This window comes from Sceloporus undulatus, chromosome 3, assembly GCF_019175285.1.
Source record: "Sceloporus undulatus isolate JIND9_A2432 ecotype Alabama chromosome 3, SceUnd_v1.1, whole genome shotgun sequence".
Lineage (NCBI taxonomy): Eukaryota > Metazoa > Chordata > Lepidosauria > Squamata > Phrynosomatidae > Sceloporus > Sceloporus undulatus.
The window spans coordinates 36,138,880-36,155,780 of record NC_056524.1 but is presented as its reverse complement, the minus strand read 5'-3'; the positions used below and the strand labels follow the sequence as shown (position 1 = coordinate 36,155,780).

The window sequence follows — 16,901 nt, the reverse complement described above, 5'->3', positions numbered from 1 at the left end:
TATTATTATTATTATTATTATTATTATTATTATTATTATTATTATTATTAATTCCTCTCTGCTTCCAAAAATCATTGGCTATCACATTGTTTTTACACAGAATGAGCAAACTGTATTGTCTCCTCCCAAACTGGAAATTATCGTGCCATATTAGCTAATGGCATGAATGAATGCAAACCAAATGACAGTACATAAGCGTAATAACACACAAGCATAGTTACCTTTCTGGCATTAAAATGAAGCCAGTAAAATGAGTTAGTATGATATAAAATATAAGGAAAGATTTTAGGCGTTCTTTTGCATTTCTGAAGCTGTGACTTCTTTTACAGCTTACAATTTATTTGTCCTGGTTGTGAAGCCTCTTATTGTGCCCTCTAGCAAGTGTTGGCCAGACGTCTGGTTTGTGCTGAGTTCTGCCAGGTATACAATTGTGTATGTCTGTGACATTCAGCTCAAAGGTGACACAAGAATCTGATTGAGACACCATTTCTGCATGGATTCTGTCAGCTTGAACTGAGCAGAGCCTCTTGTTCGTTTACAGAGGGCACTGTTGTAAAGACAATCTCAGTCATTCCCAACTCTTTTTTTAAAAAAATGAAAACTCTTTTGGTTCACTGAAAAACCTTTTACAGCTTGATGATGCAAATGTCACCATGGAGATTTTGCTCCAACAGAAAAGAATGAATTCTCTGCAGCTCTTTCCCCCCCCGTTTTTTTTTAAAAATGTAAACAGCAGATAACTTCTAATGCCTTTGACTAAATCCCTGTCTTATAATGTGGACCGGAAACAGAAATAGGAAGTACATATTTGTCTATGGCACACTTACATTATTTTCATAAGCCCTCTAGTCCCCCAGGGGTTGCAATGTGTGTAATGACAGATTAATGAAGTAGGTGTGAATGAAAGACTTTGATCCAAAGACAATAGGGAAAGCATGTGTGATTTGTGGTATTTGAGAAAATGATTCAAATCAAAGCCTCTTTAATTTCCATATGTTAATATGTAGTTAATCTCTTTATAGGTATATGGATCATCTTTATTTTTTGTTGTCTGATTTATATGAATAACTCCTTCAAAAAGTGTATACGTCTTTCCCCAAAACCCCAAACAAACCCTACATTTCATTTTGAGAGACATTGTCACTTAACCTATTTGATCTGTGTCACAATGAATCAAACTCTAGAGTGAAACTGTTCTGGATATGTAATGGGTTAGCTGCCACCTTGATCTGACTTCAAAATGATTTCTACAGAGAACTGATTCTGCATATGGCTAAATTGAAAGAAAATGCTAGCAAATCATATAGTAAAAGTAATCAAGTGTAGAAGGTTCTTTGTGTTTAAAGTACTAGCCAAGATTTTAGGATATGGTAGAGGATCTGGTACAGAAGAAGTGGTGGCATTTAGGGCATGATGTATAAGAGGAAATGGGATCATTTCCAGACACCAGATTACCCTGAGCAAGTCACACACTTGCATCCTCAGAGAATAGCAATGGCAAACTCCCTCTGAAGAAACTTGCCAAGGACTCCCCATTATTGCGTCACCATAAGCTGGATATGACGTGAAGGCACACAACAACAACAATCCCAACATGAGTAAGCATCTAACAACAACTAAGCCAGATTCTTGTGGAATGGACCAAATTTCATTAGTCACATTTTTTCCTTTAGACTTGCTCATGTCAGAATTCTTTATAGAACTGAGAGGGGCAGGTACTTTGATAGACACATTCCCATTCCTCTGAGGCTTAAGTCTGGCTGAGAATCAGCCAGGCTTGGAGCTTTAGTTGCTAGAGAAAGTAGAAACTGTTCTGGCGAGATGCTCTTGATTTATATCTCCTGTTCCACAAACAGCTCTAAGCGGAGTCAACTAGCATTTTGCACTTACTAGCCTAAGCCTGGTATGTTATCATCACAGGATGATTTGTCTCCTTTGAAAAGAAGTACAATACTGTTAGGTCCAAGTGAAAAAATTAAATGGCATCCCAGTCCCACTTGGAGCACCATTTACTTTAAAGTGGATTTAGATAAGAGATGCAACACCAATTACATTCAGTTTCATTGAGTAGATAAAATGAAATTGTTTTTGTAATGAAGAACTGAGTCAGCAGGTAGCCTCCTCTGTATTGTAAAGCATTAGTGTTGAGCCTAGACCTCCAGTATCATGTTTTGTATTGTTTATTTTAGTTTGCCAAGATCAGCCATTGTCATGGTAAAGGGCTGCTCTCCTCACTTTCTTTGGGAGATGAAGTGTGTTCTGAAAATTACATCTCAAGATAGCATGCAGACCACATGACTTTAAGGTGAAACCCTCTCAAGATGCCAGCAGCTACTGCTGCTGCTCCTTCTCCTTCTCCTTCTGGTATAAGATCTTCTTTAATGAAGAGATGTGAAGCTCATGAGAGCCTGTAGATATTTCTGTGCCTTTTTGATTGTGTAATAAAGGTATTTTCATAATTTGGATTTCTATGACCAACACAAATACTCCTGCTTTTTGTATGAAATGAAATGTGCATTGTTTTCTTTGTGTGGACCAGGATAATGGGACAAAACAAAGTTCTTTCCATTTTTTATGAAATGACCAAGCATTTTGTAGTATTCACTTAGGACTGTTGTTATTTCTCACAAGCATATTCATGATACTTCTTTCTTATTTAAATATTGAAGTTATCAACAGACGTACACTGTTGCATTTCAAAACCCCAAATTCTACAACCAGCAACTAAGGATTCTTTGAAATTAATTGTAGAACTTTGTCATAATTTATAAGCTTATTTATCTTGCACACCTAGATTGTCATCTGGATAAAAAACATATAATGAGGTACAATAAGCTGGATGGGAACAATGGTGTTAGCCTGGTTTAAAGAAGAGAGAGAAGAAGCTATCCTAGTGGCATATGGCTGCTTCTGCTGGTTTTGCAGCATGGTTAACATGCAAGAGAGAAAGAGAGATATATGCTATTTGATTCTCTGTCTGATTTTATGGTTTGGACTCAGCACCAGTCATTTGATATAAATAGTGGATATTGTCTATTTTTCAGTTTGATTAAATAATCCATTAGTTTCCTGTGTTTTAACCTTTTAAGGGATACTGCATTAACCCAATGAGACATTTATTTCAATTTTTCTCTTTTGGTGCCTGTCGCCAGGCCCCCAAGTCCCATCGCTGGGAGGAGGAGGTGGTCCCATAGGTTCCATGATAAGTAGTCAGAGGCAGTTTGATGCTGCAAGTAACTTTTAATGTAACTCAAATAATGCGGGCCCGAAGGCAACAATAACAGGCAGGTTCCTTCACTGCACCAACTAGAAACAAAACTTAAAGTCCCCATTTGCGTGGGTAGTCTACTGTCCGGGTTACTTCCCCTGCCTAGGGCCTACAGCTCTTCGAGGTCCGAGTTCCCCTGGACGTCAGGGGCTTCCCATCAGGCATGGCCTGGCGCTCCACGGTCCGCCGGCCAACACCTTCCCCGAATGTCCCACAACAGGCGTGGACCTGGGTTGATTACCGGGCGGGTCTGATAAGGCTCGGGGTCGGCACCCGTGAGATGAGAGGGCCACCAACTTTCCAGCGAGGGTCGTACCTCCGCTCTCCTCCCTGGGCCTGTTCTATGGCCCCGGAAGTGCCGCTGGTTAATCTCGGCCGAGAAGGCATCACTCACCGGGCCTCCAAGTCCCATTCCAGAGATGCAGTCCAGAAGGATACCATGGTTGATGGTACTGAAAGCTGCTGAGAGATCCAGCAGAAACAACAGGGATATACTAATCCTACTCAGTTCCCAGTGTAAATCATACACCAAGGTAGCCAAAGCTATCTTTGTTCTATATCCATATTAGAAACCAGATTGAAATAGTTCTAAAAGATCCATATCCTTTAGGAACCTCTTGAGGTTGAGAGGCTACTGCAAGCTCCAGGACCTTGCCCAGAAATTAGACATTTCTTGGTAATAATTAAATACTATTGTATTCTGGAAGGACATTTAAAACAGTGGTTTAACAACTATCAGTTTTAGACAGAAGAGAACATTTACTTGATGCACAGTGGCATTCACTACTCCCTTTACCCAATCAGCCAGTCCCCCTGCCCTCACTTTTATAGATCAGGAAAAGCAACAATCCAACACATATGTCATTTATTACTTTATTTTCTTATTGCAGGTGATGTGCCTTCAGGATTTTTTTGGTGAAGATGACATATTTATTGCATGTGGCCCGGAAAAGTTTCGTTACCAGGATGACTTCTTGCTAGATGAAAGTGGTAAGATAATTGTGGGGTTTGTTTCAAATATGGACATTGAATTTGTATAAAATAGTGTTTTTAAGATATATTTTGGATGTCTTAATTATACCTGTATGAATTGTGATTGTCTAGACTTAAATATAATGCAATCACTTGTCCCTGTTGTGATGTTTTCCAGCCTAAAACTCCCACAAGCCCTAGATGACATAGTCAGTGATGAAGGATTATGGGAACTGTGGTTGAAAAATATCTAGACAGCTCCTAGTATAAAAACTGCCTTCAAAATTTCCTTCCAACATTCTGTGACGTCTTCTTGCAATTACTGCTGGCTATTAATTTGATGGAAACGGAAGGATTTCAAAGTATCTTGATTAATATCAGCCCTTTGCAAATTATATATTACAGAGAATCAAAAATAAAATTGTTATGCTCCTAAAATACAAGACATATCAGATATAAAATTCAAATCAATGCAATTGGCTCACTTAAATTTGAAACAAAATAAAACAAAATAAGAGATGCTATCTTAAATTTAATTTTGATAGCTGAACATTTTGCAGAGTTTGCTGTAACCTGTTTTCCTTCTTCTGCAAAGAAAAAAATACATAAAAATCAGATGAATACCCTTGGATGAAAGCCAGTAATGGAGTAATTAACCTTTTCTATGGTTCTAAACAGGAGTAGAACAGCTGAGGAAATATTTCAATAATGTCTATTGCAATGAAATTCTCCTAAAATCAACCTCATTAAATGCTAGTGGCAGTGCATTCAGTTATGCACATGGGGAGGGTCCTCTATATTGAGAAATTTTTAGATCTTGCAAATAGTGTGCCAGTGCATTTGGAGGACTAGATGGTGATAATCATGCCAAGGATAGTGGTTTCTTGTGGAAAGTAAATTACTCTGTTAGATTAAGTTATTTATCATCCAAAAATATGCAAAATGGGTTCATATTTTTCTCCATTGGTGCAGAAGCTGCTGAAGTATTTGCCATCTTGCATCATAGCAGGATTGTGTGAAGTTTTGAAGTCCAGCATGGTTTTTCCCCATTCAGAGGTCTGAGTAATGTTAAGACTAGAGTGAGGTGCAGTTAGGAGCTGTACTGCACAATATAAGATCTTCATGTATCAACTGTGCTGTGGTAGAGTATTTTATCCTATAATCTGGGCATGATTTTAACATGGACAAAAGGCTAGGTAACAATTAAATAAACCTAATAGAATATACACTCTAAGAGTTATAAAATAATACCACTCAATGGGACATTTGCACAGAAAGAAAAGCAGAGGCAAGGATTCTCTACATGTCATATCATCATTTCCCAAAATATCAACAAAGATACAAAATGAATTCTTATGTATACCTATTTCCTATTTAGAAATTGAACTGGGTAAGGTTTGATGAATGTTCAGCAGATGGTTGAAAAATAATTGTCCCAGAGTGTGTGATAATGGGGAGTGAAATGAAGACTGCAAAACAATCTAAAATTAATGAACCTCCATAATTAGCAATCAAATAATATTAGGAATAATTAAAGAATGTTTAAATCAGAGGTGGGAAAAGTGCCACCCATGGTTATATATGATCCTGAGGTGGGTTACAGACCGCCATAAGGGATGTCCTCAGGACGTCCTAAATTTAAAAAGGGGCATCACTTCTTGACGCCCCCAAGGCTAATATGTCCAGAGGACGTACAAGATGGTGGTGCCCCATCTACATGGGGGCCGCCATGATGGCGTCACGAATGCGCTGCCTTCAAATGAGGTGGCACGGATGTGATGCCATCACTCCATGCGAGGGCGCTTAATGCGCCCTTTTGTCGGAGCAGGAAGGAGCTCTGAAACGGAGCTCCTTCCTGGTCTTGCGTTGCTGGCGCAGCCTTCAGACAGCTGCGCCAGCGACGTGGAGGAGAAAGGGGCCAAGTGGCCCCTTTCTCCTCCCCACCGTCCAGGCTGCAGGGAAGGGGCCTTTTGCCGCTTCCCTGCGGCCCGGAAAGCGACGGATCAGGGCCTCAGCGGCTGCTGCTCTGGCCACTGATGCCCCAATACACTGGGGAAAGGGGCGGGTACAGGCCGCCTCAAAGGGGCAGTCTATAACGTGCCCCCATCTCACTTTTTGTAGCCGTAAAGCTTCTTGGGCCCTGTTTTAAAAATAGGCAAATAGTCTAATTCTTGACTGAAAATGGCCCAAAACACAATACAGCACTCAGAGACAAAGCATTTAGGCTTTGCTACCATTCCCTGAATCTGCAAATTCCATCAAATTTCTTTTTTCAGCTAAAAACTGCTTGAAAATGCAGCAGCATATGGCAGCAGGCCAAGTTCAAATGCAAAACGAATCAATAGATCCAAATATAATCCTTCTGGAGATTAGGAAATTCCATGAAGAAATGCGACAGGAAATGAAGGAGCTGATAATGGAGATGAGGCTAGATTGGAAGAAGGAAGTGGACCTAAATGAATACTGAAATACAAGATTTTCAAGAAAAAACCAACATTTAGAGGGGGGATGACATTTAACCAAGCAGAATTACATGAAGAAAAGATTTTCAATGATATGATGGAACTGAGATATATACAAAAGACCCTAAAATAAAGAGGCCTGCCTGAGTAACAAAACGAAAACCTAATAGAGCACTCTACCCCAGATCCAGCAAACTTTATTGTATCAACAAAAGAGCAATTATTTACAGAAATTGACAAAATATTTAGGATCAATCCATCATTAGCAAAGCAAAAAAACAAAACAAAACAAAAATACCCATGGACATCATGATCTGTTTTATGAGAAAGAATGAAAGATTTAATATTACAACAGAATTATAAAGACAAATTACAGATTAAGAACAAAGAGATATGGATTTCTAAAGATGTGCCAGTCCAAATTCTGAAAAGACAGAAGGATAAATTCTGGATGCAGACTCTCTTGAAAAATGGGATAAGGTATCGCTGGGAGCAACTCGAGGGTATATTATTCACCTTTCAATAAAGAAAATACAGAATTGACACAATTACAAATACAAAAGAAGTTTTGAAGAAGTTTGACAAAGGCCTTGGAAGAAAATTTGGAAACCTGGACGATTTGAGAAAAGCAAAGAAAAATAGAGGGAAGGCTGACCAACACCTAGGTTAAAAAGAAAGAGTAAAATCTGAACAGAAGGAAAAAGACAGAAATAGTTTCTCATTCTTGTTATAAAACAAATGAAACTCATTCACTGAAGAGAGGTATGTTGACAATGTTAAGACCCAATGCTTTTTTGGGTGACAGCTCCTAGAATTCTCTCATCCTGGCTGAGGGGTTCTGAAAATTGTAATATCAAAAGTAAGTTTCCTAAACTTTGATTAGGTCAATGGCTATAGGGACTTTCCCTGTACAGAGTAACAATTGCTGGAGGGTTAACCATGAGTTTCTTCATGGCCTTCATTAAAATATCCCAGAGGGACCTGCTTATCAGTTGAATAAAGCAGGTGCTGGATCCTCTGCTTTTAAATTTTTAATTGTATGTTTTTTAAAAATATGCTGCAGTTCCATACATAGTTACATATACACACAGCCTCTGCACAGAATAATAACACAAGAACAGAACAAACATTGCTATTAAAGGAAAAGAGAAAAGCATGATTATTTAAAGAAAGACATTGGAATCTCTAAAATCATCTTAATTTGCCTAGCATATTACCTTAAACCCCGTTTCTTTGTGCCAGCATTTTTTTTCTGTCCAATCTCCTTGAGCGGCAGCTGACACTAGGCCAGGAAAATCTGATTCACTTTGCAAAATATAGCAATATCATGTTTAACTGTTGGGATTCTGTAACCATAACTATTATGCACTGATGGTGAGCCAGAGTGAAGAGAAATTGCTCATAATTCCCATCTGTTGTGATTTATAGAACACTAACTAATGAGTTAAGCAGCTTTTGGGCTGTATTCTGGGAAGCACACTCTTCCAGCTGACTAGTTCTCCTCCCCACATCAGGATAATTTCTCTTATACTGGAGAAGTTTCTGTGGGCATCCCAGAAATCTTTTAAACTATTCCTGATTTCAAGGGGTGTGTTGAGTCTTAAGCGTCTCATCATAATCTGAGGTGCCAGAGGTCTGTTTGCTGTGTGGAATTATATTGCAGTAAGAAACAATGAATAAACTGTTTTATGCAACAAAGAGGTTGTCCAGAGATTATTTGAATGAATCATTGCTGTAGGCTTCTTCTTCACCCAAAGTCCAAAGTATACTTGGGAGAGCAACTCATACTCAAAAATGTTAAGAATGGTGCAATCCGCCAAGGGTGGCTAACTCATGCTTGTAAAAGTTACTGTATGAAAGACATAATACTTTAAAAAAACTTCCTTGCAGCTATGTTTCACATGCCCTTCTAGTTTCATTGTCAACAGAAATTATAATGCAAATTTTTTCCCCCCTAAACATCATAAAAGCTAGTACGTGATGAGATCTGCAAGAAATCCAACATTTATAATGACTGGATGAGAGATGGAGAAGACAGTGTAACGGAAAGATTTCCCCTTGAAGGATAGCTACTTATTTCAGTTTTCTCTGCCTAAGTAACATATCCCCACTTTTCCTTGACAGTTAGATAGCATCAAAACTACAGGAAAATAAACAACATTATATGACTCATTGGCAAAGATGATGATACTTTGTATAGTTGAAGGTAATAGGAGAAGAGGAAGAGTTCATCACAGGTAGATTGAATCAGCATAGCGTGGGCAGAGCCATAGCAGCTTTCCACTTTACAACAGAAGCCAAGCTGCAATACATGAATGTTGCACGGCCCATGGCACCACACACCCTGGCCCAGTCGCATTAGGCCGATGACCCCATTCTATTGATGGGCGCGATTTTACACAGGATTTGCCCAGGCGGGGTTGTATGTGTGTGTGTGTCCAGAACGGTCCCCCCGCGAAGGCAAGGCTGCACTGTATAGACCATTTTCGAGATGCGTTTACTACTAATACAGATCTGTGTACTGGTCCCTTTCCCCCTTAATTCGTTCCGTCCGTCTTTCCTCAACCTTATTCCTTCTCCCAAACCATTCTCTCTCTAGCGTTTCACCTCTTTTAATTTTCCCTCTGACACCTTTGTTTTCCTTCTTCTTCCATAATTCTTCCTGTATAACGCTCCTTATCCTTTAAATTGGCCTACCCACAATTTTCTGTCTTCACTTACTCATAAACTGCCAACGCATACATACTATCTATCAAGATTCCTTCCCCATTCAGTTACAGAATCTGAGATACTGTCTCTACTGTCTCTCGAAGCATAGTCTGATTATTCAAAAATATTATAAGAACCATATATATAGAGAAACACACTGTATATATAAATAGTTTAAAATCCTAAATTCAAAGTCAACATTAATGTCCCGCGCATACGCGGTGCAGAAATACGTGCTTGCAGCAATATGCCAGAAGAAGCTCGGTACACGAAGGAGTAATGGCAAATCACACCCATGTGCCATGCTGCATTGCAAAAACCAGGACATGAGCCTCCCATTATTTTTAATGGTTGGCTTGAGCAATGCGAAAAAAAAGAATTCCCTTATGCGGGTTTGGTGTCCAGAACAGATCCATGTAAGGAATGACCATTGTACAAATTCTACATTTTAATAAAGACAATCTCCAACCAAAATCAACTGCTTCCATTGTGCCTATTGATACTAGTGAAATTTGTTTTGATATCCTTCTATTTAGCAATTGATATCATTCTTTACAAGCATACTAATATATACCTAATTCCGTCCCAATTATTTTTTTGTTAGGTCTTCTCACAGTGGCTCCCTTTTGATCCTAGCAGGGAAGTGACCAGTGGGGTTCCCGCGGGGGTCTGTCCTGGGCAAGTGCTATGTGACATCTTTAGCAGTGACTTGATGACAGAATTGGGGCATACTTCATCAAATTTTTGGCAGATGCAACCAAATGAGGAGGAATAATAAAACCTGAAATAGCGGCATTAGTCTAGCTTCGAATGAAAGCATGGAAGGTCCAGCATAATGTTGTCAATATGTGATGTCCTAGGGTTGAAACCACTGGCTCAAATAATAAATGAATTAAAAGAAGAAATAAGAAAAGGTACTTCTACTGAAAGCTGAGTGATTTCATTAGCAATTTTTCACTAAAATAGACAGTAATAGGTAGTATTCCTGAGCAAAAAATTGGAGTAAAAAGATAAGGTGGACATTTCCAAACTTTTAACCAGGCACGAATGTATGGTTTTTATTGCATCATTTGAAGTTTGCTCCAGTTGTAAACCATATAAACACCATTAAGGAATGCCCAATTTTAACATTATTAGTTCAAGTAGTTAGTATTCTAATAAGCATATGTCTGGAGACCCATAATGTGGTATTTTTCTTTCTTTTTGCAACTTTGCGGTAAATAAAAGGAACTGTCGCCTGCCCCCTGGAACTTCCGTGATCTTAATTATTTATGTTATAGAAGCTTTCAGAATTTTGTTGGAATAACGGAGATGCGATACAATTTCAAAGGTAGGGAACATGTTATCCAATTATATCACTGAACAATCTTTCAGCTATCCTCCTGCAATCTACATTAGTCTGAAATGTGAGTCTCCATGTGGCTCTCTAGGAAAACAAAATCCAATTTTTCCCTGAATGAATGTTCTCCTTTTGGTTGTGTATCATGTTAGAAGGACATAGGGCCCTATATTACTTACTTGGTAAATATTATTTTGTGCTGGAGCGCGGGATGGCACATATTCCGCAAAGCATCCTTGCACATTTTTGCTATAAGGGCAGTATCTTTTGCTAATAAGAGTAGCTTTGCTAAGAAAAGCTTAATTAGTCAAAATCCCATAATGCATTCTTTTGGAAGGTGCAAACTTCATGGGGGCATCTGAGGATAAGATATTCCATTCTTAACATTCAGTAAATCAGTTTGTTAAAGAAAGAAAAAAATGCTTATATAAACAAACCACAGTCTCAGCTGAATAAAGTGAAGAGGACCTCCCTGGAAGATGTTTCAAAAACGGATTAGTTCTGAATGTGTAATAATCGTCAAATAAAAATTGATGAACAGTTTCCATAAGGGCAGAGCGATGGCGCATTGAGTGAGAGAGAGAGCAGATGAATATTTGAAGAGAGCACTGTAGGATCTTCGTTTTTTTTGAATGAAGAAATTAAATTGCATTTCCAATTCAGCACAGCACCTGGTACAAATCAAACTACGAAGCAATTGGTAAAGGTTTTGTTTAACTCTGCTTAGTCTATATAGGGGTGGGACTGTGTTGCCCCATAGATTATTCGACTATAGGTTCTGTCATTCTGCATGCTGGCTAGTAACTGGCTTAGAACGGTAGTAAAAAACCACCTGACAGCCAGCACAATTTCCATACATCCTTTACATGCTAAGGACTAGGCCTTAACACGAGCTTGTTGGAGTATATCATATAAAGCATGGGTAAGGGAGCCGTCAACCTGATCGATGTTAGAGTGACAGTTTACATGGCATTCAAGAGGTAATTCACATTCACAACACACACTTAAATGGAACTGTGGATGTCCTTTCCTGTCCCATATGAAACCATGAAAAATAGAGCGGGGCTTTGGTAGTTTGATGTGTGGCCCTATTTCCCCGGGGTTTATAGAAAGCGGATCAAGGACTGTGGAATTTAATGGCTAGTTCCCATTTGAGCACACATTTGATCCTCCCACTGTGGCTGATTGTCGTTCCCATTGGATTAAGATCTAGCCCCATGTAAATGATTTTTTCCAGGAAAACCAAACCAGGGGGGGGCTCGAACCCGGTTAATTTGCTGTACTTTTCGGAGGTTTTCCTTCGTCTCCCGAGTCCAATCTTGCAAATGAATGGGAATGAACAACCAATTCGGGAAATTGGGGTGGGAAGGAGCAGTGCTCAAGGGGCTGGCCTAGGATGTCGACCACCACTTTGGTTCTCTTCCCTGCTTACTGGAGCATGTCCCCCACATTCATTTCTTTCCCCCATTGAGTGGGAAGCAGGGTAAGGCGATTAATGTTGTGGACAGTTGTGTTGAAAAAAAAAATTGAAGCTGTTCGATCGCGCCTAGGCGCTCTGCGTGGGTGTCCAACGTAGCAAATTGGGCTACGTGACCTTCCAAATGGTGGAAACACATTACGGCCCTTGTGCACCTCCCCCCTGCTCCAAGTCATGACCGACAGGTGAGGAGACCCGTGACACCATTTAAGAACGTTAGTTACATCCTGCTCGCTCGTCCCCCAGACAGCCAGGGAGCTTGTGGGGCACACGGGACTGGGGGATAGAGGCTCCGCGCCCTTGCTCACAGGGGCTCTGGGAAAACACGGAGCTTGGAGGCAAGGCGCTTGGGGGGTGGAGGCCCTCCTCGCTTTTCTCAGAGGGGAAAAGCACCTAAGCAATTGATTGCTTCTTAAAAACAAAACAGAAAAACGGTTTCGAAGAGACGCAATGGGAACAGAGAACAAAATAGCCGCGCCCAAATGCATCGAAGCAACTGACATCACTGTCACGTCTAAATGTCTAATTGCGTGATTGACAGCGGTTTAAAAAAAAAAGAGGTTCCGAAGGGAGATGGAAACGGGGAGCAAATTTACTCCACTGTAAATTACGCGTGGTGGGGGTGTGGGAATCCAATGGAACGAAAACATGGGTCAAAATAAAATCGAGTCATTTTGCAGCCTTTCTTAATGAGAACGAAGGACCAGATTGTGATTAGGGACGTGGGGGGATTCTAGCCGAGATCACAACAATATACATCACTTTTTGTGCCCAGTGGATGTGGCCCGGTATCTGCTTCCGGGAACTTTTAGACTGACTGTCTTTGTTGGGCTTAATTGGACAACATCAAAAGTGAATATTTCTTGCCACGTTCTGGTTTTATTTCCTAGGACAAACCGACCGCATAGACTGGAAAACCGGTGTGGCCACAAGGTTTCATCCCATTGTGTGACATCGAAGCCCTCATGAAGATGTGAATGGGGTATAAGTCTTTGCTGCTGCTATGAATATGTGCTGCCATCTATTAAGGCAGTACGCAGTAAATCCTTGTAACACCAGTGGTCATGCGGAAGTGCCAGTGGAGCTTGAAAGCGTTGTATGGTTTTGTGCATTTTGGCTAGCTAATAAAGGTATCGCCCTTTATAGACTGTGTTTGTCAGAACTGGAAGTCATCTAAGCTCGTGTTTGAGATCTGGCTGGCCAGGGCAGCAACAAGCCAGATCTATCTCCATTGTTGTTAGGGGCCTAAGCAGTCCAAGCCGGTGATATCTTGGTCCTTGGTTCTGACCTGGGTCATTTACTCTTGGCTGGCATGGTGATGGGCAGTGTGTTTACATGCAAGGAGCCAAATCAATCAGTAGATTAGTCAGGATTGAATCCTGTTACTTCATACAACTTCTGGATCCCACAAAGCACCTTATTGATTTGGGACTTGTCTGAAGTGAATGACAACTCTTATTCTGTTAAGAGCACTTTAAAATACCCAGTGCCAAACTGCCATGGAGAATACAGTCTCTAGCAACCATCTTACACTTATTCTTACGTGCCCACTGGCAGAGAATCCGTATCCTTATTTTGCATGAGGTATACTTTTGACTGTTTTGAAGACTAATTACTGGAATATTTTCTGTTGCTATGGTGCTAAGAAATGGTATGGGATGGGAGCAGAGCAGTGATACATTTGATCTTCATCTGTCTCTGGCAGTTTGCTTAAGAATAGGATAAAACATTAAAAAATAAAAGTTGTAGAAGGAAACCTATAATGATAGTTGTGGGCTTTCAGCTAACACAGAGAGGGGTACTTGGCAAAGAAAAAAAAACTGCTGAGAGACTCAGAAAATAAGTAAAGGAACTAGTATCATGATTGTCTACTCAGGCAAAGTAAAATGTTTCAGACTTTTTTTTATAATGCTCTTGTCCATTTTGCAGGGTGAGAAGCTTGAATTGCAGGTCTTGCAGAAACCTGGAACATGGGAAAAGGACTGGAAGAGGAAAGGTGCTGAATCACCCTAATCAGCAGCTTAGCTTGTCAGACCTGATTGATTCTCCTTCCACTCCCACATACAACAGCTCAATTTGAGAATTGAAGCCAGAGGACAATTCCATTTAAAGTTACAGTCGGAAGGTTACAGGAAATTTGCTTCCATGTGAAGTGGCTTGCTAAATAATGAAATTTGTGAAGAATGCTTACTGCACTGACAAGTTGTGTTACCTTCAAGAGAGTACAGAACAGTTTGAAATAACATGCATGTTCTGCTTCCATTCTCTCTCCCGCTTTGGCATCAGTTTCTTCATATTCAAGCTGCAGAATGCTCTCTAAAGAGTTATTTAGAGATATATTATCCTAATCTTTAATATATATTATATTATATTTGCTTTGCTTTTTTTTTAATATTCCCAGTCCATTACAGTGGACCTGAAATGTCACCAGTTTTAGAAAAGGTTGTCACTGTTTAGCTGTTCATTGAGTATTCCTTTACTATTGTGGATGGAAAGATTTTCTTTATTCAAGTATTTATAACCAAACCCATCAGGCAGGACAAAGAAGGAAAAACGAGTGGCAGGGGTTAAGGAGATCAAGACAAGTAAATGCTAGATCATCTTCTCTTCATCAAAGAGAACAATGGCAATTGGACCATGGAAGAAGTCCTTTTGCCACTGTTGGGGTCAAGAACATGGGAAATGTGCTTGGCTGCTCTTCTGTCCCTCATCTGGCACTGCTATTCTGAGCTTGTCAGTGTGCATACGTTTTTTGTGTTAGTGCCCCTTGGACGACTCGGCTGATGGCAACCCCATGGATGAGATATCTCCAAGAATCCCTATCCTCCACATTTTGATCCTGCAAGCCTTGTCCAACCCCCGATCAATCTATCCATTTGGACGTGGTCTTCCCTCTCCTCTTCTACCTCTACCTTTCCTAGTGTTATTGTTTTTCTAGTGATCTGTGCTTCTATTATGTGACCAAATTAAGATAGTCTCAACTTGAGCATTTTAGCCTCCAAGGCAGTTCAAGAACCCATTGTTTGTCTTCTTGGCTGTCCACGGTATCCTAATATCTTCTCCAGCACCACATTTCAAATGAGTTGATTTTCTTTCTTTCTTTTTACTTACGTCCAGCTCTCACATCTGTACATGGTAACTGGGAAACCAGGGCTCAGTTGTAGTCTTTGCTCTTCAGTATTTTTTTCAGTTCTTCAGCTGCCCTCCCATTCTAGTCTTCTTATTTTTGACTGCATTCTCCCATTCTGGTCAATCTCTGATCCGAGTATGTGAATTCTTTACTATTTCAGTTTTTCATTATCTAGATGAATTTGTGTAGTTCTTCTGTGGGTGGTTATTTTTGTTTTCTTTATGTTCGCAGCAAGACCTGCCTTTGCACTTTTATCTTCTTATTAACTGTTTCTAATTCCTTAATGTCTTCTGCTAATATACTGTGTTTGCCGCATATCTTAGGTTGTTAATGTTCCTCTCCTATCTTAACTTCTCCTTTTCCTGATTCTAATCTGCTTTCTTATGATGTTTTCAGCATATATAGTTGAACAATAGGGTGATAGGAGGTAGCCTAGCCTGACCCTTTTGCCAACTGGGAACCACTCTTCTCTAATCTGCTCTGATGTGTCTTCTCTGTCCTGGGACAGATTCATCACAGGACTATCGAGATGTAGTAGTGGCACCCATGTCTCGGAGTAACTTCCAATTTTTTGTGATCTATACAAAAATACCTGTGCTCTAGTCCATGGAAACACATGCTGATTCTTTTGGAATCTTTTAGTGTGCTCCATTAACCACCAATATGTTGCAATGTGGTGTCCCTAGGCCTCTCCCTTTTCTAATCCTGCTTGCACCTCTGGAATTTCCTCTCTCCTGTATGGTTGGGGTCTATGCTGCAGAATTGGCATTATTTTGCTTACATGTGAGATTAGTACTATTACCTATAGTTACTGCAGTCTTTATATTCCTTTCTTGTGGATGGGTATGTATATGAGCAGTTAAATAACTGTAAATATGTGGTTACACTAAAGAATCTCTATGTTCTGGAGCAGGCTGTTACTGTTTTGACTTACTATTCTCTCTGTAAATTGGAGCAGCATTGACATGCAGTGGCAGCTGCCTCTGGAGATGTGTGAATGCTGCTCATGATTGGATCTTTGGGAGAACAAATAAAAAGCCCAGTATATTTTAAGAGACCTATTTTATCATTGTCCCCATAAATCTTTGAAGCATTGACTAAATGAGACATGCATCACTGGGTAAATGATTGTACTACCATCCTGCCATCTACCACAATGTGGAATATGGAAATTTGCTCTTCATTATATAGCTGAATATTAAGGTATTTTCTTTCCTCCTGTTTGTCTTCTCTCAGACTGCCAAACCAGAGATCACACCTCTACTTTTTATAAACCTTACATTTTTATTTATAAGACTTCATAGTTATGCAGTTCATGCTGGTGACATTTTTGTGTGCAGCAGGTATAACTATGAAACCTGACATTTTTATTAAATCAAAGGCAATGAAATGGATGGCACATAGTTTGCTATTCTGTTGGCTCTTGTTACAGGAAAAATGGCATTTGCTTTGTATTTTGTTACTGGTTGTTGACCTTTGTGTGTGCCTCATGTGTTCGCGTCACAAAACTGTTGTCAATCTTTGTATACGTGATGTATTTGTGT

At 39.9% G+C, this 16,901-nt stretch overlaps 1 protein-coding gene across 1 annotated transcript in view; it reads left to right on the top strand.

Annotated features, from left to right (window-relative positions):
* DCLK1 (doublecortin like kinase 1) overlaps positions 1–16,901 on the top strand; it is a 340,507-nt gene that overhangs the window by 178,859 nt on the left and 144,747 nt on the right. The window contains exons 4-6 of the mRNA XM_042457105.1: positions 4,159–4,258; positions 6,517–6,686; positions 14,157–14,223. Coding sequence (XP_042313039.1) covers positions 4,159–4,258; positions 6,517–6,686; positions 14,157–14,223 — 337 coding nt within the window. The remainder of the gene's footprint in view (positions 1–4,158; positions 4,259–6,516; positions 6,687–14,156; positions 14,224–16,901) is intronic.